This window comes from Acanthopagrus latus, chromosome 5, assembly GCF_904848185.1.
Source record: "Acanthopagrus latus isolate v.2019 chromosome 5, fAcaLat1.1, whole genome shotgun sequence".
In the NCBI taxonomy this organism is placed as follows: domain Eukaryota; kingdom Metazoa; phylum Chordata; class Actinopteri; order Spariformes; family Sparidae; genus Acanthopagrus; species Acanthopagrus latus.
The window spans coordinates 16747935-16773253 of record NC_051043.1 but is presented as its reverse complement, the minus strand read 5'-3'; the positions used below and the strand labels follow the sequence as shown (position 1 = coordinate 16773253).

The following is a 25319-nucleotide window of genomic DNA, read 5'->3' as shown; positions in this document are numbered from 1 at the left end:
GAAAATACTTTGTCGCAATATTTTTCTAAGAACTAGATATCTATTTTGAATAGATAGTTTCCTAAGAAACTGATATTTCCAGGTTAAAAATAACAGTAATTATATATTGTACAGATGTTATTCCCTCATTATTTTCTAACATTTGTTATGAAGTTTCCTGGAAAAAATGGAAATAATAATAACTATTCAAGTTTAATTTAGTTAGGTCACCAGAGCTGATTTTTAGAGGAATTTCATTGAAAGAATTACTTATCAGAGTAAATATAAATGTTATTTTAGTTAACTGTCATCTTTAGCGACAGTGAATTTTATGCTAAATTTAGTATTTTTATGTCCTGCTGAGCATTAAATGTGAATGAATGAATCAGAAGCGTTGAGGTCTCTGCCCTCTAAAATTAGTACCAACTTACAAAGTTATTTCCACTAAATGACTGGACAGTAATTACAGATCTTTACCAAAGTTACTTTTCAGGACATATATTCAGAGGATGTATTTTGATGTCAGTGCATCTGCTGTACTTATTAGTATGTGTCTCTAAATTAACTTGTATCAACCAAATTTACAATGGATTTCTCAAACTCAGGTAAACTATTGTACAAAGAAGTAGTGAATGAGATGTCAGTCATGCAAAACAGGTTAATTATTGTGCAGAAAAGAGACTTGTACTTTTCATGACTTCATTGAGTTGTTTTTGCAGTGTGTGAACAGCAGGTAAGGTGTTCGGCACCCCAACAGCCGCAGGCTGACAGCTTATCAAACTGTTCAGGATCAAATAGCGAGCATGTTGTTGCTGTAGGTGTTCTGGCCTGATTCACACATTTTATCTGGATGGGAGGGTTTAACCTCTGAGATACTGCAGGTGGGAGTTCATGTCCAATGATTTTTAGATTCTGTACATAAAATACTGTCCTTCCCTTAACCATTATCTCCCCTTACTGTGATGGTATTATATACTCATTGACAACAACAAAAAAGAATGTTGAATAACCGCACATAAAGTGTCAGAATCTGCATCAGGAGATGAAAAACAGTTGTGTCTTTATTTGCTTTCTTGACATCAATTGTTTTTTAAATGTTTAATTTGGACAATCAGATGTTAGAAGGCTTATAACTGACATTCTCTAAGAGGCTTCACTACGGGATGTTCCACTCTGAGGTTCCTTGTTCTCTCTCTCTGCATTCTCTAGCTGTTAATATTGTATAACAGCTGATGTGCTATGCATGTTTAATCTGGAAAGCACATACTGACATGTATAATTCATTGTCCAGTGGCCCGCGGTCAATGGTTTGATGTTGAGCAGCTGGGGAGAGATACAGGAAGCTCGATACTCGATTTATATGATTTTAGTCCTTTTTATTTGCCTTTGGAGAGTAAAATAATACATTTATTACTTCACACAGTCAGCTACATGGAACAATTCACATCTGACAGTTTGAGTTTGAATTAAATATTCAGCCTCTGTTGTATGTCCTCATTCTCCTCTACAGTTGCCTCTGTTGCAGACACTTCTGGACAAACCAAACAGATTTTAGTCTGAAAAAATAAATAAATAAAAATACTACAGAGGATTTTATATTCCAATTTTGGGGCAAAGATAATACCTGCAGGATCATATCCTCTACAATAGAAGCATTCATGACACCCTGAAAAGAATGAGTCCCATGAATTATCTCACAAGTAAATCCCACTAAGTGGTCAGTTTTTGCTTCGTGCTGCAGTTCATTTACATTCACATTTCTGACATTTAGCCAATCCAAGCAACTTAAAGGTCAGTGTTCTCATGTGCTCTTATGATATTATGTGACCTTATCAGAGAGGCATTATAGAGGGAAAAAAATACTCAAAGCAAGAGCTTCAGATTAAAATGGTGAGTAGTCTATATTCTTGATTAAACAATCAGTGATCAGTATATTCTCATAACAAACCCTATTGAACATCCTTTGCTCTCATGGTGTTTAGAGGTAGGAAGTGCTTTGTGGGCGTTTCACGCTTGTTAGGCAGTTTTTCCCTGCGGAGCAGCAGCCAGAGCCGGACAGTGACAGATGGCTGTGTGAAAGTGAGAGAGACGAAATTTGTCGGGACTTAGAAGCTTTTGTGTCAGTGTGTTCAAGGGAAAATAAAGAGCGTAACAAATCAGGGCAGTTCTGGAGCTGGACGGAGAGAAAGAATGAGTGCACATACTGTATGTACTCTGTGTGTGTGTGTCATTGTCGTTAATCTACTGGAATCAACTCAGTGTAGTATTCTAAGGGTAACTCACTAAACCTTAATGATTTTTGGGGGGAATATGCATATGATAAAATAAATGTCATGTAAGCGACTCAAGTGATTGTAACAGTGGTCCAAAATGTAGTGTTTTTAGTATTATGTGTGGAATAAAGACTACAGTATCAGTGGTTCTGTGCTAAGTTGGCGTACTACCTTTCAAAATGTGTGAGCATCTGAAAGAATGAGGTTGTTAGAGGTTAGTTCAGTAATTTTACTTGTAGATTAGTGTTTTAATTAAAACCTGCACTGGTGGCTTAAAATGGATTAGTCTGAACGGAACAGTCAATCTCACCTGTTTTCATGTCTCTCTTTTGTGGATGTTTTGTTGGTCTTATGTTGAAATAAGTGATCAGGATTTTCCATCATGATTTAGCAAGGATACTTGAATCTGAACAACCTGCTTGAACCACATGATTTTCAAGAGAGCTGGAGCAAACACAGTGAAAATAAAAAGATGGACAGAAGCTGTGTTGCACACTAATCGATGTGCAGTAGTAGTAGAGCCTTTTTCTAAAAATGACCGGACTTAAAATCCATGAGACGTTATGCTTCTTCCATGAAATGTCAACAAAAATAAACAAAATGTGGGGGATTATCTGTTTCTGCAAGACTGCTCATGCATATACTTATCCCTTCGTCTTTCTCTCTTCGCTTCTCTCTCAGGATGGGAAGACAGCAGAGGATTTGGCTTATGCTGATCAACATGAACTCATCGTCGCGTTGTTGGGCAAGCTTAAAAAGGTAAAAAGTGACATGCAGTGTGAGAAGTTAAGCCTGTGATGTCTTTATGACGTCGCTGTTTAGATCTAATCAAGGGGAAACTCTGCAAGATGGAAAGCCGGGTTTCAAAAACACTCCTCACACTTTCAGGTCTATTTCAGTTCAGAGGTGTGGAGAGAGACATCTCCAACAGGAAGGTGTTAGATTTTATCATCCCACCCCATCTCTTTGGCATTTTTAGACTGTGTGGCAGCACTTAACACAACACATACAGTTAGTTGTGATGGGGGGTTTTTTTTGTTGTTTTGAGCAGCTGCTTTTGACATTCACACATCTAGTAGCTTTTTGAACATCAGAGCAAAGCTTTAAAACGTTGTAATGCTTTGTTTATGTTATCATGATACAGTTTAGCCATTTTTATACAAAATGGTTTCCGCTTTTTGAATGTATTGAATGAACTGGCCGGGCATCCACACAACAAGACACAGGCCACCTTCTGTTCAGGGGAATGAGGAGTTTGGTCCAGTTTTCCCAGTCTGACGAGAGTCACATCCACCAGATCACTTTACGTTTTTTCAAAAGCTAACTGTTATCAACTTTTCCTCCAATGCATTTTTTTTTCCAAGAAACCTGCTGAGATTCAGTGCAGAGCGTGAAAACATGACAGCAGCAACTGTGAAAACAGTCATCGTCTGCATATGCTGGGCTAAATTAAGACACTTTCAAACCTGTCTTCAGTGTGTTAAAGAAAGACTGACTGCCCAAGAAAAAAAAAAACAAAAAACAGCCTGTTCCCTATAACTTCAGAAGAGCACACGACACATTCAAAATGATATATTTTTTTAAACAAGAAGTTGTATTCAGCCCAGATGTGAATCACAACTATTGAAATGAGAAGCTTTATTTATTGAATGTGTTAACATAACCTTGGTGGGTGTAGGGAGTCATTTTAAGATCCCACACAACCACTCCACTGATTTGATGTCTGACTCAGCTTTTGGATGATTAAAAAAGTGCCTTGCATGTTAACAAAAGTTGAACTGGCAGAATTACCACAGGGTACAGAGGAGCCAGCCGTCTTCGGAAATGGCTCCAGCTGTTTATTTATCGGAGTGTACAGCGTGCCCTATTTCTTTACAAATAGAGACTTTGTGTGTTAGTTGGTGGATCATTTCAACTTGAATGTCAAAAAATGCAAATAATTCATTTTGGCATTCACTCATTGCCCAAGAAAGTGTGAGACTTTACAACCTAAAAAACAAAATCCTATTCAGTTTGAATCGGCCTATTGATAATTTTTTCATCATGAAAAATGCCAAGGAGGTATTCTCCTACTTTGTCAGGTGTTTTTGTAAGAGGGGTGCATGGTATGTGGAACAAACTCTGATGAACTGAAGCCTGTCATCTGACTTTTGAGGCTCCCTGAAATGAAACCGTGTGGGAGTTGCCGTACAGTAGATGAACATTTATCTTCATGGGACCTGAACTGTCAGTTGTTTTAATGAATCCTTCCTCTCTGTGGTCATTTTTTGGGGGTCAGGACAATCACAAACTGAGCTACATCCAGCAGCTGCGGCCAACTCAGACTGTCCAGCCCAGGATCAAGCTGAAGCTGTTTGGACACACTGGAGCTGGAAAGAGCAGCCTGCTGGAGTCTCTGAAATGTGGCATCCTGCGCAGCTTCTTCAGGAGGAGGAGGACGACACGCATGACCAACACGGCCCGCCACCCCAACTCCCCCATCAACTCCAAACCCCCTGGTAGGTGACAGACTGCTCTGGTGAAGCTGGGATAATCCTTCACAAGATTAAGCTTTCACCTGCCAGGGAACAGAATGATTTATTCTCCCAAAACAGGCCAGAATAATTAGTTTGCTGTTATATTCGTTGTATAGCATAGTGATTATTTAATGCTTTGTCCTCTTCTCAGACACTTCATCATTTATCAGGTTCATCTTGAAATGCACTGCTACAGATTTGCAAAGCATGAAAACAACGATTCCAGTTTACCAAACCTTGTTTGTCTTTTTTTTTTCTCTTTGTATAAGTTTGGCCCCTCTGTTCTGTAATTTTCTACATTTAACTCACAAAATTCAGCACTCAAAATGAATAAGATGACAGATAGGGCATGTTGGTGAGTAAAGTGTTGTCATAACTAGTAGGAACGGTGACCAAAACTGGAGTTATCATTTAAGTAATCTTTAAGTATGAAAGATGTGAAGCTGGAAGAGCATCTGCAAACATTTAGCTGCTGTTGTTTGTGTCAAGCCAATATAACAAACCTGCCAATCAGAAGCCTGTTTAGAGTGATCTCCTACTTTGATCGAACCCATGTATTTATGCACTAAAGACGCACTTCACCGGCAATAACCTGAAAGAAATCTGGTGTGGATGTAAACACACTCTTCACAAAAGAAACCAAACCACACAAGTGCACTCAAACTGTAAAGCACCAACGCAAACAGTGCCCTGCTTCTCACCCCCGTTCACTAAACAATTAACCAGCGACCCCTCATCACAAGTTAAGTAACCCTTGATATTAACTCCAATAACCCCCACTGTAGTCTAACAGTAGAAGCAATCTATTTTTTTCTTTTGCTCCAGGTCTTCTGAAAAAAGCTTTTTAGTGTAGATCTGTTCTGTACACGGCGAGCGGCCTGTGGTAATGTGACATGTTCACTGTAGTGTAATAAAACGTGAGTGAGCACACACTCACCCACACTCATGTTTCTTCAGTCTCCCTGTTTGCACTCTGTCCGCCCTCACTCACACACATACTCACACACACACACACCATTGTGTTTCCTTTTAAGCGCTCTATTTTGCGGCGCTCAGAGCCATTACCTCCCAGACAGGCACGATGCTCGCTCCGATAATGGTCAGTTACGTGAGGCGTATAGTGTTACCGATCCCATCCTCTATACTATCTGGAAATCTGTAGCTTGTGTTGGACCTGAGGGGAGTTTGAAAGAGTTTTTTTTTTCTTGTTTTTTCAACTCTAGCTGAATTCAGTGACAGTCCTTATTGACTGTGTGTTATATATGCAGTGATACGTGACATGAGTCAACAGAAACACAAAGAAGCTGGACTGAGAGGGAACAAGTGCCATCATGGTGTCCATTTGTCTACTTTGTAGATTTTGTATTCAAACTAAATCAATACAATCATCCATTTTGTTCTTTTGTAAGCCTGTTTAAAGCCAAAGTGTGGCACACTAAATGTGTATTTGCCTTCGTCTAGTGTCGGTTCCTAATGATGCCATTGGCTACAAAACTCACCGTGACACCTCAAAGTATTCTGCACTCTGGCCATTCAGGTTGCTCTTGCTTCAGTTATTTGAGAGGGACTGATCTTCTTTTATTAATTCACTTTGTAAATCTTTTTTGTCATGAATAAATCATGCTTTCTTATAAGAAACTTTGTGAGAGTTGGCAACTAACACAGATTTATGAGCAGTTTTGCATCCCTGAATTCCAAATCTACAGCAGCCGTCGTTATTTCAAAAGCTGCCTGACCTAAAACCAGAAACCAAACATGGCATCAAGTCCATTTTGCATCGACTGTAACAGACTTCTTACCTTACCCGTGATTAATGCCCTCGCAAAAAACTAGTTCAGCTAATTTTACTAAAGCTGATGTGGAAACACAACAATAAATCTATGTTTTTTTTTCTCTATTATGAGGCACTCCAAATTTGAGAAAATATATCAAACAAGGAAGGAAATAATAAAAAAGCCTTTGTCATGATGGCTAAACTATTGAATGGCCAATGGCCCTGATTCTGACTTAGTGGTCAAAACATGTTAGCAAAAATGCAGCAAAAAAATAAGTATCTTTTACAGGATTCAAGACCTTAGAAAACTAACTGTAGGTGTGGTCTCATAGAGTGTCAAAGAAATCCAAATACTCTGTCTGCATAGTGGATTTATTTGCAATAAAATAGCACCACCGTGTGTTAGAAAGTGTAATTACTGGGTAAAAAGGCTACTCAATACTTAGAGTAGAGAGAAGTCAGAAACACTCGTGTTTCACTGTCGTACAGAACTAAATTGTAATAATATGAAATATTTCAATGCTCAAGTGTTCATGATTGATTGTCTTGATCATACACTTTTACTATTTATTGGTGCTTGCATTATATTGGATCAATGGAAAATGAATAATATATCTAAGCTACTTTTTCTTCAGGTTGTTTTAGTCAGACGTTGTGGTATATTGCAGTGCTTTACTCCTCCATGCAAGTTTCTTAAAATAAAAACAAGCTTTTAGAAAACAATTTTAATGATAGACACCAATGCATGTTGGTCTTACAGATTTTAAAAAGTTTTTTTTACTGTACTCTGAGCACAGTGGAAATGCCTCCAAATGAGCACTTTGCCAAAATTTGACCGTGCCGTAGGCATCAATTAACAGTTCACCTTCTTCCTGTGTCTTTTCCTCTGTGTTTAGTGTCAGTGAGCATTTCCAACTTGTACCCGGGCTGTGAGAATGTGAGCGTGCGGAGTCGGAGCATGATGTTTGAACCCAGCCTGACCAAAGGTGTCCTTGAGGTGTTCTCGCCCGTCCACAACGCCCTCTCCACAGCTGACGAGCAGGCCACAAAGGCCATCGACATCCAGCATGCCAACATTCACGGTGAGAACCCAAAATGCTTAGATTAAACTTGTTTAGTTTTTTTGGCTTTAAGGTGTGAAAGTTCATGGTTACATTTACAACCTATAACCTCTACTGACTGTCCCTTATTTTCCCTCTGTGTAGGTGTTGGAGATTTCAGCGTGTGGGAGTTTTCGGGGAACCCAGTTTATTACTGCTCCTACGACTACTTTGCAGCCAATGACGCCACAGCGATCCACCTGGTTCTGTTCAGCCTGGAGGAGCCGTACGAGACCCAGCTCAGCCACATCACCTACTGGCTGAACCTCCTGAAAGCCCTCACCCTGCCACAGGACAACATCGGTGAGGAGAAGGATGATTACATGTTTTTACCATGATTGCATCAACTGACAGATAGAAAATGTTCAACATATGCTATTTAACGTGTAATTAGTCAAAAGCAATTGAGCAAAACACCTGTTATGTCATGATTATATTAGTGCTTCTAATTGGACTTGACTATAATCTTAGTAGATCACTGTTGATTGAATGTAAAACCTTGAACAATTTGACATGTTTTTTAAAAGATGTTTTAACTTTGTGTGTGTTTGTCTGTGTCTTCCCCCCTTAATCCAGCTTTTGGAGGTCGGATTCAGCAACCTCTGATTGTTGTCCTCGTGGCGACACACGCTGACCTCGCTGACCTCCCCAGAGCTTTCTCCGGAGAGTTCAGCTACGATAAGGAGAAAGTGCTGCTCAAGGAAGTCAGGAACAGGTTGGGATTCAAACCATGTAGCACCTGATTTTCGCCCATGTCCTTCTTATCTCTCAGTACCCCTGCCCAAGAGGTTTCAGTTTGTTAAGATGTGTTGCTCTTTTTTTTTTTTTTAAAGGTTTGGGCTCGACCTGCAAATCAGTGACAAAGTGTTTGTGATGGATGCTGGAGCCTCAAACTCCAGAGACGTGAAGCTGCTGAGGAGTCACCTGCAGGAACTCCGCGCCAACATCATCTCTGTGAGCACTGCAGACAAATAACAAATTACTTTGACTTAATTTTTCCTCTAAGAGCCTGTTGGCACAATACATTTAATAGATCAAATACAGAGTTTTTTTCAATCAAAATTCTGTATTTACCTGGTGAAAGTAAAACAATTTAATAACCTTGCTTATTAATTCATTGTGTCTTTATGTACAAGAATGCTTAACATATGAACAAAAAGGATGCCGAATTCTAGCAACTAAATCTGTAACAAACCCACTTATTCACCATCCTTGCAGAGTTGTAGTCCCATGACGCTGCTGTCGGAGCGTTTGCTGACCACCCTGCCGGCCTGGAGGAAACTGAGTGGACCCAACCAGCTGACATCGTGGCAGCAGTTTGTCAGCGACGTCCAGGAGCACATCAACCCTCTGGTCAGCCAGGATCACCTCCGCTCGCTGGCCCTGCAGCTCCACAGCATGGGGGAGGTGCGTGTTTGTTTATCGGCTTCAAATAGAACTGTATGCAGCCACAGGAAAATAGAATAATGATAAAGTTCTTTAGAACAACGGACGCTTCAGCAGACTGTCAGTTCACACCACTACCACCAGGGTGCACTATTTGTTAATGAATGGATAAACACAAAAATATGCAGTCTTCTGTAAGCAATTACTCAATGACTCTCAAGTAGGAACATGTTGTTTCTGTTTGTTTATGAAAATGACTCAGTTCAGAAAGCCATGTAAAGAATCATGCTGTGATGTGTTTGTTGTTTGCGTTGTTGTTTATCTCAAATTGGGCACACTCGGCGACGTACTTTGCTGTCATTTGAATCCTTTTTTGGATGTCTATTCATCGTATTTTCTTTTAAATCTTTGTCAATACTTACTTTACTTCATTTGATTTTCTTTTCTAATTGTCCTCAATACTTTTCTGATTTTTCTATTTTTCTCATTTTATTTGTTTATTGATGCTTGGTTCCTTCTAATTACTTTCTTTCATTGTGTTTCTCTATGTGTATGTTACTGTCAATTTGTTTTCTCTGTGACCATCTCTTCTCCTCCTCTTACAGATCAACATCATGCAGAGTGAGACAGTGCAGGATGTTGTTCTGCTTGAGCCTCGTTGGCTCTGCAGCAATGTCCTCGGAAAGCTGCTCTCCGTGGAGACGCCGAAGGCCATCCACCACTACAGGGGGCGCTACAGGACAGAGGAGGTGCAGGCTCTGGCTCCTGAAAGCGACGTGGATGAGCTGCTGCAGATCCTGGACGCCATGGACGTCTGTGCCCGTGATGCCACCAACCCCTCCATGGTAGATGTTCCTGCCCTCATCAAGACAAACGGCCTCCACCGCTCCTGGACCGAGGAGGAGGAAGAGGAGTTGCTGCTCTACGGCGGGGTACGACTTGTCCCTGCGGAGCACCTTACCCCCTTCCCCTGTGGCCTGTTTCACAAACTGCAAGTGAACCTGTGTCGCTGGAGCCACCAGCACAAGCCCGAGGAGGAGAATGGGGATGATTTTGATGGAGATATCCACCTGTGGACCAACGGAGCCAAGGTGAGCCAGGCAGGCGTCGAGGCTATGATCCTGCTGGTCAACCACGGCCAGGGGGTGGAGATTCAGGTGCGTGGGCACGACTCAGAACGGGCCAAGTGCTACACCCTGTTGGACACCATCTGTAGTATAACAGAGAACCTGCTGGCCTCCACACTCCCCGGACTGCTCACAGCCAAATATTACTTGAGTCCTCAGCAGCTGCGGGAACACCACGCCCCCATCATGATCTACCAACCTAAAGATTTCTTCCGGGCCCAGGTCCAGAGGGAATCCTCACTCACTAATACCATGGGCGGCTACCGAGAGAGCTTCAGCAGCATCCTGTCTTTTGGCTGCGCTGAAGTTTACCAGCAGGGGACTCTGGGGAAAGACATCCACATATCAGATGTCCCCCTTCTGGCTCGCAGGAAACTCTGCCGCATGCTGGACCCCCCTGACGCTCTGGGGAAAGACTGGTGCCTACTAGCCATGAACCTCGGCCTCACGGAATTGGTGGCAAAACACAGCAACGGGACTCCCAACGGCACACCTCAGCTGAACACGGACCCAGACTCGCAGCAGGCCGCGCTGCAGCCCAGCCCAACAGCGGCGCTGCTGCAGGAGTGGAGCGGGCGAGCTGACAGCACAGTGGGTGTGCTGATGGCCAAACTGAGGGAGCTCGGCCGCCGAGACGCCGCCGACTTCCTGCTCAAAGCTTCTCCTGTTTTCAGGGTCAACATGGAAGCGCTGGTAGGGGCTGCCAATGGCTACCCCCCCACCTGCAACGGTGGCACATCGTATAACTCCATCAGCTCCGTCATATCCCGCTGAACAGAACGAGTTCGGCTTTCTGTCGTCGCCAACCACCACCTAGATGTGACATTTCCCCTGAAACAGGACAGTCACAGACTTGTGTGTGAATGAACATGAAGTGCAATCGTTACAAGAGTCCAGCTGCTCATTCCTCAACCTTTCCATTAAGTTGGCATATGAACCAGATGTTGTGTTTGTGCTCTCCACACCTGTTCAGCTGAGCTTTCCCTCCACGATGAATGTTGTGAAAGAGCCGCTTGTCCTGAGCTCCAAAGAGGAATCCAGTGCTTTTTTTATTCTGTTCTTAATCTTGTTGTGCTGCTTTTTAAAATCTCTCCTTAATCTACTGCAAGTCGCACTCATCTTATAGCTAAAAGACAGGAAGTTAAAAAGATGGTTGCCTCATGATTGGACCTTTTTCTCACCCATCCTCAAGTGAAAAACTGAGGGCTTAAATTTATTAGCGAACGTGTCAGAGGCTGCCATCTTTGCTCACCCAGCCATCACAGTTACAATATTCTCTTCCCTCCTTTGCTTCTGTTTTACTGATGTGACATTTGACCAGTCAGCTTGATGTCTGATAAATTGAGAGCATTTTTCAGAGTGCCTTTGTGGCCTTCTACCTCCCTAAAGAGCACAAATAGTCTTTGCAACTGAAGAACTGTGCCTTGTTGACGCTAACCGTAAAATGATATTTCAATCAAGTCTATTGAGGAAAATGCCATCATATGTGTAAGACAGGAAAAGGTTGATGAAAAAAAGAAACCGGAGAAGAAAGGCTTAGGCTCATGTAACAAGTTTTTGAAAAAAATAAATATTACTGGAAAATAAACAAACACAAAGATGAAACCAGAGATTTATTTTTCTGCTGTGTTGTTTAGTGAGTCAGGAGATAAACCTGTTTGATATTCTCTCATATTAGAGTCAGTGTGGAAGTCAAAAGGAAACAGTCATTCACATTTAATCTGTGTATTTGTTGGTTTATGCACATTTCTTCTTGATCGATCCAACGACACCTTGATCGCTTATTAATTTTTTTGGTGACACTTTATTTCACTGGTTTCCTCAGAAGATTCTTCTAAAAATATGAACTATAGGGAGACAATATCGTGAGACATTCAGTTACTTATGTTGAGTCTCTCTGCTGGAAATTCTTGAAAAGAACTGCTAAAATGTTGAGGACAAAAAAATCTAAGGAGTTGAATGGATCAGTATGTCATGATCATTTTTATCTAACTGTGGGACCTGTGGAATAAAGTGTCACTAGAATTGGTATCACTTATTAACTCATTTTCTATTCACTCAAAGGGACCTTTGGCCATTTTAACAGAAGTTGTTTTTTCCCCAAAGTACAGTGTCTTATTGAAGGGTGATTGTCCTTTCAGCTCCAGATTTTCTACAGAGGGTCACACAAGTTAAATAAAAAGTATGTGATGTTACAGGTCATCAGGGCAGACAGGGTGGAGCTCATGCTGCTGAGCTTCAGGGTCCAACTGTGACCCTCAGATTGTGTACTCACTTAATAGTGACTTTGAATAGAAAGTGGCACCAAAAATGATTAAAAAGTAACTTTAAAATGTTTACCTTTTTCTGCTAAGCTAAAAGTAAATAAATGACATCCAGAGCCATCAGTTAGAGTAAACTCTGCACCTTTTCAACGCTTCCTCAGCAGGTTCTCTGCATTAACAACCAGACGTCAACAGTCAAGTTACCGTCCACAGTGTCAGATTTTAACACAGTGGCATTGATGCAGCTTCTGTCAAGCTAAATTTGAACTGCTGTCAGTGTTGGCCGGCCACGCGTGGCTTCACCTTCTTCTTTCACTTTTTGTATTTTTATATCATGAAGCTGCCGTCCGGCTCACTCAGCAGGAGCAGGGAAGAGATGGCATGAAGTTAGTAGTGTTAGCTGAAAAAAAGGCCAAAGGCTGCTGGTGGAAGAAATGTTCCAAGAAAAAGCATTTTCACTTTGTGTAAGCTGGTACCTTATAATGTTTGCAAACCAGAAAAATTTTCTTTTTCACTACGTGTGTTGATGTTTGGAAAAGAGTCTTTGATCCCTATAAAGTTTGTCCTTTGTGGATGTAAAGGGCCTTTTTTTAAGACACAGTCTGAGAGACAAAGATGAGCTGAGTGCAGTATTTCCTGTCTGCTTTACTTCCCCAGTGTTACCTTCTGAGATAAAGATAAATAAATAAATAAATGAAAAAAATGTAATGCTCTACTTTTCTCGCTAGTTTTGTCTCAGGCTGAACTTGCCAATTGACGCAGCAGACTTCTAGCTGTGGTGTAAATACTCCTGTTGAGTCTTGTCTCCTCGACTTCATCCTCAACTTTTCTGTTAGTTTTCCGCTCACTCAAAGCTTCCTTTTTTTGCCCAAATGTTAAAAAAACTTTTGATTCCAACCAGGCAAAATGAATGTACTGCACATCTTTCCTAAGAATATGGTTACAAGTAAAAAAAAAAATCCCCCCAAAAAATCAAAGAAATGATAAAACATGATGAAATTAGATGTTCCAAACTGGTCAGAAACATCATTTTATTTTTCTTGCATTATCGAAGCTTTTGTTGAGGTCATGTAAAAGCATTGCCAATGTTGTGTGCCTACAACACACTCAGTCATTCCTCTATTATCGCCTTGTACAGTACACAAGCTGAGACGTGATGTTGCAGAAAGGGAAGTGCATATTTTGTGTCTGTTGTTGCAGAAGAAGAGGCACATTTGTTTTGTAAAAGCTGGGAATCACTGATATTATAATTATCAAGTTTGTCTCTGCTGGGTGTCTCTGTTTGTTTGTTTTTTTTCTGGACGGTCCTGACAGCGACCGAAAGAAGCGGATTTAAAGGTGTTCTCCTAAATATTTTCTGTTTGTATCTGTTTGATGAGGAAAGACATACTCAATATTACTTTTGGGTGAATTTTCTCTCTCCGAGACTCCGATCTAATCGCCACATTGCACAAGGTTTTTTTCTTTTTTTTGGTCGCTATTTATGTTACATTATTTTAGCATGTCTTGGAATGCCATGTTCTTAGTACTTCTGACACTTTATAGTGTAATACATTTTATAATAAATTCTTTACCTTATGTCACTGTCTTTGTCCTCATTGAAGGTGCAGGGTTATTTTGGATATCTTAAAGCGGCCGTTCGCCCAAGCATCAGTGTTGAGTCATCATCTGCTCACCCTCGTCATGCTGATGGGAAGTCATGTGAAGTTTTGAAGTCTGCACAACATTTCTGGAGCTTCACAGCAAAACAGCGCTGCAACATTCTCCTGAACAACTGAAGGAGACGAGAACTTGTAATAAAACATTTTTTTAAAAAAACACATCCAGGAAAAGATCCCAGATTGATTTGAAAAGACAATGGTGCCGTCGAGCTCGTGCAACCACTTCAGATGGGCTACATGCTAATGCTTTTCAGCTTAGGTGAAGATTTTCATTGTACACTAGGCAACTTTTTTACAGGCCTCTCAACGAACTGAGGCTGACCACTTAAAATGGAATAGCAGTTTGCATAAGTATCAAAATGTATTTTAAAGCCTGTAGGATCGTATATGAACTCTGTGGTGAAAAAGTTCAACACAACATCAACATGGTTCTTAATAAGCTCCTTTTACTGTTGACCGCTATGGTTGTTTTTCTGATGAAGACAGGTTGAAAAAGAAAAAAAAAAGAAATGTTGAATAACTTTACAAATCAAATTGAAAGCCATTTCAGCCATTCAAGAGAATCTCCAGAAGCTCAGGAGCTGTGGTGCCGACCGTGACACTTGACCCGACCTTCTAGCAGCCTGGAGGTGGGTGGACAATGACTGAATTTCATTCATTTTTGGGTGAACTGTTCCTTTAAAGATTCCTGAGTTGGTAAAGTCACAGAAAATAATAATTCTACAGACAATTGTAGATTTTTTGTTGTCTGTCTTTTTCCTCTGTAAATAACGCAGTTCCAAAAAAACAAGGATGAAAAAAATCCATCTTTGGTTGAGCGGGTCGCAGTACTCTGTAAAAACATATACAGCATGTATACTAAAAACTAGTGCTTTACAGCACAGAAAAAGAGGGTGTTGTTAACACGTTAATGACAGGAGGGTGAGGAGAGTGTTGGAGTGAGGAGATCTGGGTGAAATGTTGTCTGCATTTTTTGAAAATCACCACAGTTTAATTAACTTGACACAGGATTGTGTGTGTTGGAAAAGGGTGAAATTATTTAATCCTCCATTTTTCAAAATAATTTGGGATTACGTCAAATCTAAAATCATGTTGGCGTGGAAAAATAATACCCATTCCTTTACGGTCCCTTTGTGTTAAGAGTGTTACTTGAAAAAAAACACGTTAAATGGTTGAAGTTTTGACAGCAGTGTTGATTTAAAGGAAGGTCTCAACACTTATCAGACATGATGTGTTTGGTAAATCAGGGTCAGACGGGTGTCTTCTGGGTGAGTATTTGTCCTCCACCAGATTCCTGGCTGTGTTATTCACACTTCTCTGGGTTCATTGTGGAGCGGCGGAGCTGCAGCGTCCCTCCACCCACGCAGTCACATGACCTCTCTGCTGCCTGAAGCACTCCGTGTTTGTCTTAACACGTCCCAACTCCTGCTGATGGTGTTGACTGACATCAAGAATATTTATAGGGAAAGGTTGATGGAGCAGAACTCGTGATGTTAGAACCACGTGGATCTGAATCTGACACACCTGTTTTGCACATCAGGATTTAAAAGTTAGATTTGTTTTTGCAAGTTTTTTTGACTTTTAAGAATGATTCAAATTGGGTTAAACAGTTTAAATAGACAGCATGTCTGAGGTCTTCACCTTCACACTCACCTTTTGTTAATTCAACATCTCTGTAATGTGGTTTCTCACCATTTGGAGAAATGTTTTCAACAGAAATAAGTTAATAAATATACCTAAAATTAAGATGGTTAATCTCAAATAACTTCTGAAAACAAGATTATGAGAGGTAGAGTGATTCTTTCTGAAGTTTTCCCTTTAAGTTACATGACAGTCTCAGCAATTCAGTTTGCACAGTTTACGATCTAATTTTCACACATTGACTTTTAAGATGTGCCTCATAATAATTACAGGTCAACAGTATGTACATTGCATTGCATTTTTAAACAGTAGAAGAGTTATGTTAGTATATGTATGTTTGTAAAGTACATGTTCTGCCCCCCAAAATTACTCAATTACACTCTGAATTGATGAGTTAGCAAGCTTGCTAACATGCTAGCAGTTCCTGTACATAGAAGCACTGATGCTAAAATAGCTATCAAACACATGCTAAGGAGAACAATGTTGGCCTCCATGCTAACAACTAAAGCTATCTTTATAAAGCCTGTAACAATAATGGATTTTCATCAGGTGCCTGATGCTTTAACATGTGAACATTTAGTTAATGTGGCAGTTTACACAATGTGCTGAGCTAATGTTAGCTTTTGTTTGCATTAGCAGTGCTTGGAACGGAATTCCAACAGAAGACATCAAAGCACAACTGACGCTAACAAGGTCCAACGAAACCTGACGAGCTGAATCTAAGATTGTTGAGAACACACCCAAAAAAGTGGTAGATGTTTGGAGCTTTCAGTCAAATCATATGACCTTCATCAGCAGATTAAATCTGTCCATTCGTTGGGCAATCGTTGACATTTCTACTTCAGTTTCGGGGCTCACCTCTCCTCCACAATGTCCACAAGTTGAAGTTGATTGATTATTCTTTTATTTTACACAGCAGCTGAGGATTTAATCCCCTCCACACTGTCCTTTGTGTAACTGTTGGGGTAAATCTTATCAAGTTATCTTCATTATCTCCTGCATCTGTTGCCACCTTCAGAACAAACTGAGATCTGACATTTAAGTGTTCCTGTGTGTGAACAGTCGGCCTGTTAACATCCTCACGGGACCATTAACGCCTGTTGTTGCGCTACCTAATCGAAGGCTTCCTGGATCAATAATGTTAAAAAACACTTGAGACTGTAAACAACTTGTAGGAGCGTCTGCAGACGTGTTCATCACCTTGGCTCTGTTAACCTTTGTGTCTGGACGGAATGGGACGAGCAGACCAGCGGCTGATAACCGCCATGCCGTGTTGGCCGTGATGCATGCTAATCTGAGGAATGCATAAATGTTGATAATGGTTCACAGAGTACATTAACGGGACGTTTCACAACAGCCTGTTACAATGAAAATTAACTGAGCATTCATCACATTTACAGATTACAGAATCATGCGCTCACAGGCACTGGATCTCAATTCTCCACACCGTGACGGCCGTGGCCTTCAGTATAAAGACATTTAAAAGAAGTTATGAGAGGAGAAATAACAGTCATAGATTGAAGATGTCTTCTAACAATGTGAATACACCCTAACCCTTCACAAATTGTCAAACTTTTCCTTTAAAGTTAAATAACATAGAAGCAGACAGCATATTCTGTTATTTGCACAAGATAAAGTCTTTTATTTTGACGCTCAAACACATTTGGCTGGTAAAACTTTTGCGCTGTTGTGTTTTTTAGCAACAGATATGAATACTTCCTTGGCAGCAAGCAATGTTTACTCAATATGGTAAAGCCAACTGCAGTAATACTGTTTTAGATGGATATGGTAACCAACCGCGCCTGCATGCTCACACAGGATGTCAACCATTGTCACGTGTCCCTGTGCTTGAGCAACACGGTCCAGTCACACACGAGCCGCTGAGGCTGCAGTCTGCCTTCTGATTTCTGCAAATGTAGGAACATGATGCGTTTGTAAGGCGCACTGCAGGGTACGCATGATGCCATGCTAACTGTCGCACAGAGGAAATTTAGGATCATCACTCATCCCGCAGCATGTGACAACACAAAGACATGACACATGGGACAGATGTAGATGAATCACGTCACAAAATGTTGAGGATGAGGTGAATGAGTAGTTTATATTCTATATCTAAAAACAGACATATGGTGGGTACTTGATTGGTTGGCTCAAGTATTTTCAAACGCAGTTCAACATTTTGGGAAAGCGGCTAAACCCTGTTGATCACATCTGTGTACAATCTGAAGGACAGAAATTAAAGGAGGAGTCTGTAAGAACTGGCCGCCTGTCAACCTATGCAAAACAGCTTATCTCCAGATGCTAACTGTAACAGATGTTAGCAAGTTAGCTCAGTTAATGGTGAAGTTAGTGGCTGCATTAGCTGACTCTGCCTCAGAAACAATTACTATAATCTTTCGGTGCAACGTGGCTAGGGGAAAGCTAGTTAGCATGCCAAGGTCAGTAGATACCACTGTAAAACGACACAAAGACATCTTTGAAGTAACATCAAACCCATAGACATAATATACGTGAACACCTCATAGACTGACGCTGCCTATTGGAGCCGACGTGTCAGCGTGGCTGCCATCTTGGATTGGTCTCCAGTGAGCCCCCCGCATTTATTTCTGCTGAGGAAGGTGTATTCCCAACTACAATAATCATAACCTCCCGAATTTTTACCAGATTTTCACACGGTTACAAACCGTGGCGGCGACACGGCATTACGTTCCAGCACGCCATGATGCGTCTACGTATATTATGTTTATGCATCAAACCTATTACTTGTTCAGATTCTATTGAGGAAATAAGTTAGTTCTGGAATGTTTTAAAATAAAATTCTTACATATTGCACCTTTAAAGCAACATTATGTAGCTTTTCTCCCTAAAATAACAGCTAAAAGAAAAATTATTTTTTTTTAAATATTTGAACTTCTCATGCACCTCCACATCAGTGATCAAGTGCTCCTCTGTTGCAGAAACACTCCACCACCTTCAAATGTTCAAGTGTCATAAACTAACGATAAATTGACGAATACTTGATTAAATGTGCACAGTTGACTTTTACACCACTGACGTCAGACGAACAATATCACAAACTAAGCAGTGGCATAAACAACTCTACCTGTCCAGAGTTTCACAGTCTTATCAATCACATGAGCATCGACCCTGATTAACTCAGACTTTGTGCCGGCAGTTCCAGGAAGTGCTGGTGCATATTCATATCCTCCCACCGCTTTGTTGTGTCAACAGTGGCCACCACTGTTAGTATGATACATGTTTTATGTCCTTTATAGACATCTCTGGTCAACTGAACGTATCTCCGTTTAAAGATTGGACAGTGTAGACAGTGTTCTGGCAGTGTTTTAACTCCCCCGTCTCGTCGTCTACAGAGCAAACCAGAAACAAATATGCTCTCACCTGGGTGTTTCCAGAAACTGAAAAGTAAACTGAAAATGGACAGTGTGTGTTTTTCAGCAGCATTTTGCAGGTTTTGCTTCAGTTTAGAGGTAAAAATGTGTTCACGCTGGAGATGTAGATTGACAAGTAATGTTTTGGCTTACCGGGGCCATCTTGACCCTGTGTAGCTTGTGGACCTGTGCCCAGTGTGCCTGTTCAGTAAACGCATCCATCCAATGCACCTGCAACCACCGGTGGGCCCATAAATTGCATATTGTTGACCCACATTATCTTATGTGTGAAAGCCGTTCACATGCACATAAGAAACCAGGTTGCTCTTAGAATTTAAGTTAGGTCAGCCAACATGTTTACATGCCTTGCTGAACCAGGCTCACCTAAAACTGCATTTGTAGTTTTTCAAATGGGGAAATGCCGGAGGTAGAAAGCAATTTCTTTAGATTAGTAATGGCTACCTTGTACAACTTATCTCCTCGGTGCATTTAATGGTCTTTCCTTTAATCTGTGCTGTCCCAGCAGGCACTTGCAGGTGGTTACATGCTACCAGGGGCTCCCAAATTCGTATTATTTTGCACAGTCAACATCTCTTTGACCACTTAAAAAAACGGTCTATCTTCACAACACCTGTCTTTAAATCAGCTGAGCAGTACTTTCACAGCCACTGTGAATACCTTAAGGTGAGTCTTTCACATGGAACAAGTGATTTAAGTTAATTAAATGTGCCTTTTTGTGTGTTTTAGCAGCAACAATCCTGCAAAAAAAAAAACATCTTGTCCTACTTGTTGTTCCAGAGGGAGGGAATCACGTGCCTCCGTGATGAGGTCACACGCCAGGGGCGGGCCTAACCATGATAAACAAGGAGTGGACCAATCAGAGAGCTCGATGGGCCGTCACTCAGCGGCCAGTCGGGCCTTTATAAACTTTGTGTATCTCCGCACAGAGCATCTGTTTTCGCCCTCCTCGCCTTCAGCAGTGACGTTAGAGATTTACAGTAAGTCTGACTATTGCTCAACTTGTCTGCTTTCTCATGCTAAAAACCATACTTGACACCTAAATTTGGCGTTGTAAGCATAACAATGCAGGGTAATTGTGTTTCTTCGGGATTTTTTCGTCATTTAAGCCAAGAATAAACACCCAAGTGACCGTTAAAAAAACGTCTATTTGAGCGGTTTTGTTATTTTTATGGCTTTGTTAAGTTATAAATGTTCTCATTTCTCTTGTTATCCGCCAGAACTAGCCATCTTTGTTCATTCGGCTCTCTTTGTCGTCGTCTCCCCTTCTGCGGCTCAAAGCAGCCATTGCTAGTTTCTTTCCCTCGGCTTAAATTAAGAAATAAATATCCAGCTAATATCCAGCAACAGTAGCTCAGGTTGAATAGACCGCCTTTTGGTAGCAGCCGGTGAAAGTTTTGGTTTTCTTTTCGGTTTTTCCTGGTTGCAGTTTCGATGTCCAGGCCGGGTTCTTGGCTCAGCGCCGCAGATCCCGTGACCCGGGAACAAAACAACAACAGGCTCGGTGTACTGTCTGGATCTGGCTAAATGTCTGCAGCCCCACTGGCTGGAAAACAGCCTTTAACCTACAACCACCTGTCTTTTTCTGTTGGCACACATCGAACATAACATATCCATCGTCTTATTTCGCTTGTTGACCAGTCGCTGAATGACTGTACCGTCGGGAATGTGTACTGCAGCTTTGATGCGGATCCCATTTTTGCCTGAGTCACGGGAGTGAACAGGCTGTTGTTAAATGATCTGTTTGCATGACAGGCATTTTGGTTATGTCTACGCCTTTCGTAAGAAGTCCGTGTCTTCTGTGGAAAAATTGAGTCCTCACTTGTTGTCCTGTTGTTGTTTTTTCCCAGTAGGAAGCAACAATGCTGCCTCTAGCCGTAATGGCCGTGTGCCTCAGTGCCGCCCTCTCAGCCCCCAGCCTGGACCCACAGTTGGATGACCACTGGGACCTGTGGAAGAGCTGGCATACAAAGAAATATCATGAGGTGATTTGTGTTTTATTTATTTTTTTACTCCCTCTTCTGTAAGCTGCTACGGTCTGCCAAATTTGAAAAGGGGGGGAAAAAAGTCTGACTCCTGGTTTCTTTTTCTTTTCTGTTTTAGAAAGAGGAGGGCTGGAGGAGAATGGTGTGGGAGAAGAACCTGAAGAAGATTGAGCTGCACAACCTGGAGCACTCCTTGGGCAAACACACCTACCGCCTGGGCATGAATCACTTTGGAGACATGGTAAGCCCACATGACCCATATCTCACTTGGAAAATGCATATCAAGGTGTTGAAACCACAGAAGGAACAGGAGAATGGATTTGATAACTGGCAATGGGGGTGAAAGGGGTCATGACATGTACGTTCAGATTCAGCTAAAAACAGACATTAGTCCCTCACAATTGTAAACCACAGGCACTCATTGCCCCTTTTGTCTTGTCAGGTGTTGTGGGTAAAACAAGCAGTTCACATCACTCAGTCATCTTCACTTTGTCCTTCCACAGACGCACGAGGAGTTCAGGCAGGTCATGAACGGCTACAAGCGCAAAACAGAGAGGAAGTTCAGGGGATCCCTTTTCATGGAGCCCAACTTCCTGGAGGCCCCACGTTCCGTGGACTGGAGGGATAAGGGATACGTCACCCCCGTCAAGGACCAGGTAACGGCCCTTTAATGTCACATGTAGCCCCAGGCCTCCGAGACAGCCACACCCAGTGAATTACCAAGGTGTGGTTAAACGTGTTGGTAATTCCTGGTAGGACTGATGAGGTCAAATGCAGGCACAGTGGAAGGAGAAGATGTTGGTGGGGACATTTTGTATCTTTAATGATCAGGACAAGCATTTCAAATATACTTTCTAAATGCATGTAAAGCGCATAAATAACCCACTCTTAATCGTCTCAAGAAAGTTGTTTTTTTTTTTTTTTTTTTTTTTACCCCAGAAGCAGCTTTACTGTTAACACTGTATAAGACCACTAGCTCTTAATTTAGCAGCTTGGGAGATACAAAGACATGACCTTGTACCAGCTGTTGAAGAAACTTTGTAAACAAGATCACGAGCACTTTAAAGACTTGCATCGTTCCAGATGAGTTTATTCGAAGCAACAAGGGTGCTTCTAGGATCCACTGAAGTATATGTTTTACATGAACAGGAGGATAAGATGGCTGCTAGCAGGTTTCTTTGTTATCTATGTGCTACACACACACACACACACACTCTCATACACTCCTCCTCCTGCCTGGGTGCACAGTCTGTTCTCTCCACCCTCATGGCATGCTGTACATTAACGCCCTGTAAGCTGAAACCAGTCCGACCATCTCAGTGTAAACTAGGCCACAGTGCAGCAAACACTGTTGTATACATTAGGCCAAAGTCCAATGTACTTTTATTTATAGAAGCAAGGGGCTTTTCCGGAATTGGGAGGACAAAGTGCGAAAAAACAAGATACAGGATGTCATGGCAACAACCTACTTAAAGGGCTACGATAACAACTTTAAGACACAAAGAAATGAAATATTGATGGGATTTGTCAAGATAAAGGAGCCAAATACAATGACAAAAAGGTGTTAGGAAGAGAGCCAAGAGCGAGCTAGAAAAGTCCAGTATGGAAACGACAGCGTGTCGTTATGCAAACAGCATAACTACTACTGATGGTATAAAATGTATTTGAGACAGGGTTTAAAAACAAACAGTGTCAGCAGGACACATGCTGATAACGGGAACAAAATGGCCGACATTAGAAGACCATGAAAAAATAAACAATAACTTGTACAAAAATCAGCCGTTAACTGGATGGATTATGAACGTGAATAGTCACAGAACACTGGCTCTTTATTGGTTGGAAAAAAGCATTTGATAATGTCTTATTCTGCATGACCATATTCTTCAACCACTAGGCTGTTTTTTAATTCCTGCTTATTGATCGAAATACGTGTACCTAAAGTGTAACCTGCTTATCTTGCTGTAATCATTGAAAGTGATCCTACATTATGATCAAGATGAAGTGATGTTTTCAGGATCGTGATCTTGAGGAAATGCACATTTTTTAGCTCCATGATTTCTTCGTCACTCTTAACAAAACCTTCCCCTCTCTCTCTTCCTCAGGGTCAGTGTGGCTCTTGCTGGGCCTTCAGCACCACCGGAGCTATGGAGGGTCAGCAGTTCAGGAAGACGGGCAAACTGGTGTCGCTGAGCGAGCAGAACCTGGTGGACTGCTCCAGACCTGAGGGCAATGAGGGCTGCAACGGTGGGCTGATGGACCAGGCCTTCCAGTACATCAAGGACAACCAGGGCCTGGACTCTGAGGACGCTTATCCTTACCTGGGAACGGTATGTATCACAGGAAGGGGTAACTTGAAGGACTTCAGTGGGCTTGAATAAAGTAAAAGATGGTGTTTTATTTATCTTGAATCATTGATCTTATGTTGACTGTTTTGGTAGATCTCTCTACCATCTCCATCATCATTGGTATAGGCAAGGTGTTTAAAACTAAACATGCAATCGTCTTTAATGGCTCTAACATTCTGCTTATCGTCGTCTTTTTCATCATGTCGTCTTCCAGGATGACCAGCCATGTCACTATGACCCCAACTACAACTCTGCCAACGACACCGGATTCGTTGACATCCCAAGTGGCAAGGAGCGCGCTCTGATGAAGGCCGTGGCTGCCGTGGGACCCGTCTCAGTAGCCATTGACGCCGGACACGAGTCTTTCCAGTTTTACCAATCAGGTCAGTTGCTAGTTTTGTGTAGAAACGCAATTGAAGGGATGTTACCTGTTTTTAAGAGTTTATATGTAACCGAATGGCGTTTTTCAGGAATCTACTACGAGAAGGAATGCAGCAGCGAGGAGCTTGACCACGGCGTGCTGGTGGTGGGTTATGGCTTCCAGGGACAAGATGTGGACGGAAAGAAGTACTGGATCGTGAAGAACAGGTGAGTGAAGTGGAGAGCCTGTTATCTCCAGTCTGCCATGTTTTTGTAGTCCCTGAAAAGATAGTTGCTCATATTTTCAATAGAATAAAGTAGTTTTGAAGGGATTGTCAGGCCCTAAAGAGACATTAAAACCAGTTTTCTCTCCTGAAATGTCAAAATGTATCGGCCTGAAAAACGGCAGGGTGACTTTATTGAAAATAGGATTTACATTTATATTAAAGGGTTAATTCAACAAATGTTGTGTAAATGGTAAGCCAGTTTACAGGCTGGCCCTGTTTGAGCTTTCACGAAATTCTCAAACAGCAGACACCCAAATGTATAATTCATGTCCTGACCTTTTTCATTGTTTTGTCTCCTTGCAGCTGGAGTGAGAAGTGGGGAGACAAAGGCTACATCTTGATGGCTAAAGACAGGAAGAACCACTGCGGAATTGCGACAGCAGCCAGTTATCCTCTCGTCTAATGTCTGCACTGCTCCGCTCTGAAGCACCATAGTTTTTTTTTATTGCAATAGTCTGGCTGAAGACGGGAGGCGAGGCTTCAGTCAGGGCGACGCATTGACAGGAGATTCTGCAATGTTTGTTTTTAAAGAGGAGACACACTGTTGTTTTTAGGGAAATGCCGCCATTTTGTTTTGGCTGATTTTGGGCCACTTTATGAAAATATTTTAGTTTAGTGTTTTATTCTCTGTAAATACGTGTATGCTGCTTGGTGAGTGGAACGTAACACTTGCTTCGGTCATTGTAAATGATTTTTTTTCTACTTTTACTGTGATCAATTAAAGTTGTGAAACACTAGTTTGGTGTTACGGGGTATTTTTGACCACTTGACTCTTGTGAAAACTACAATCTCAAATGTCAACTTTTTCATGAGCAAAGAGCAACATTGTTATTTCTGTGAGGGAGTATTTTTCTGGCAGTGTTAAGATTTTTTATTTATATTTTGATGTTTTTTAATCACCAAATACGGAGATGCAAGTTTTTCACTTAACAGTGAAGGTATACATTACATGAAATATTCTAACAATTGTTTAATAATCACATTATGATGTACAAATAAATCTTTATTGCATTATTTCATGGCAAAGTGCTGTTTTTGATAGCTGTGAAACAACTTGACAGACTTGACAGAGCGTTATTGATTAAGGGTTGTTTGTTTCATAGGATTAAATTTGTTTCTTCAGCTCCTCATTGAGACATCTTATGGAATCACTATCCGTGTATAACAGCTGCTATAGATGAACACACTTGATAAATCACATCTGTTTTTATTTC

The 25319-nt window shown here is 41.4% G+C and overlaps 2 protein-coding genes across 4 annotated transcripts in view; both read left to right on the top strand.

Moving 5' to 3' along the window:
- The window catches only part of dapk1 (death-associated protein kinase 1), a 71162-nt gene extending 57165 nt beyond the window's left edge, over positions 1 to 13997 (top strand). For all 3 annotated transcript variants that reach the window (XM_037097568.1, XM_037097569.1, XM_037097570.1), the window contains exons 19-26: positions 2934 to 3011; positions 4531 to 4750; positions 7439 to 7624; positions 7748 to 7945; positions 8219 to 8357; positions 8476 to 8596; positions 8861 to 9049; positions 9634 to 13997. In XM_037097568.1, the coding sequence (XP_036953463.1) occupies positions 2934 to 3011; positions 4531 to 4750; positions 7439 to 7624; positions 7748 to 7945; positions 8219 to 8357; positions 8476 to 8596; positions 8861 to 9049; positions 9634 to 10929 (2427 nt within the window). In that variant the 3' untranslated portion in view covers positions 10930 to 13997. The remainder of the gene's footprint in view (positions 1 to 2933; positions 3012 to 4530; positions 4751 to 7438; positions 7625 to 7747; positions 7946 to 8218; positions 8358 to 8475; positions 8597 to 8860; positions 9050 to 9633) is intronic.
- A 5955-nt stretch (positions 13998 to 19952) lies between these two features.
- ctsla (cathepsin La) lies at positions 19953 to 25119 on the top strand. Its single transcript, XM_037097575.1, has 8 exons — positions 19953 to 20108; positions 20979 to 21113; positions 21232 to 21354; positions 21617 to 21769; positions 23216 to 23440; positions 23673 to 23841; positions 23929 to 24046; positions 24409 to 25119. The coding sequence occupies exons 2-8, from the start codon at positions 20991 to 20993 to the stop codon at positions 24506 to 24508; spliced, it is 1011 nt and encodes a 336-aa protein (XP_036953470.1). The 5' UTR covers positions 19953 to 20108; positions 20979 to 20990; the 3' UTR covers positions 24509 to 25119.
- Positions 25120 to 25319: the final 200 nt, after the last annotated feature.

Coding starts and splice junctions, on each gene's coding strand:
- ctsla (XM_037097575.1), top strand. CDS start 20,991: ATGCTGCCTCTAGCCGTAATGGCCGTGTGCCTCAGTGCCGCCCTCTCA. Junction 23,842..23,928: donor TTTCCAGTTTTACCAATCAG/GTCAGTTGCTAG, acceptor GGCGTTTTTCAG/GAATCTACTACGAGAAGGAA. Junction 24,047..24,408: donor TACTGGATCGTGAAGAACAG/GTGAGTGAAGTG, acceptor GTCTCCTTGCAG/CTGGAGTGAGAAGTGGGGAG.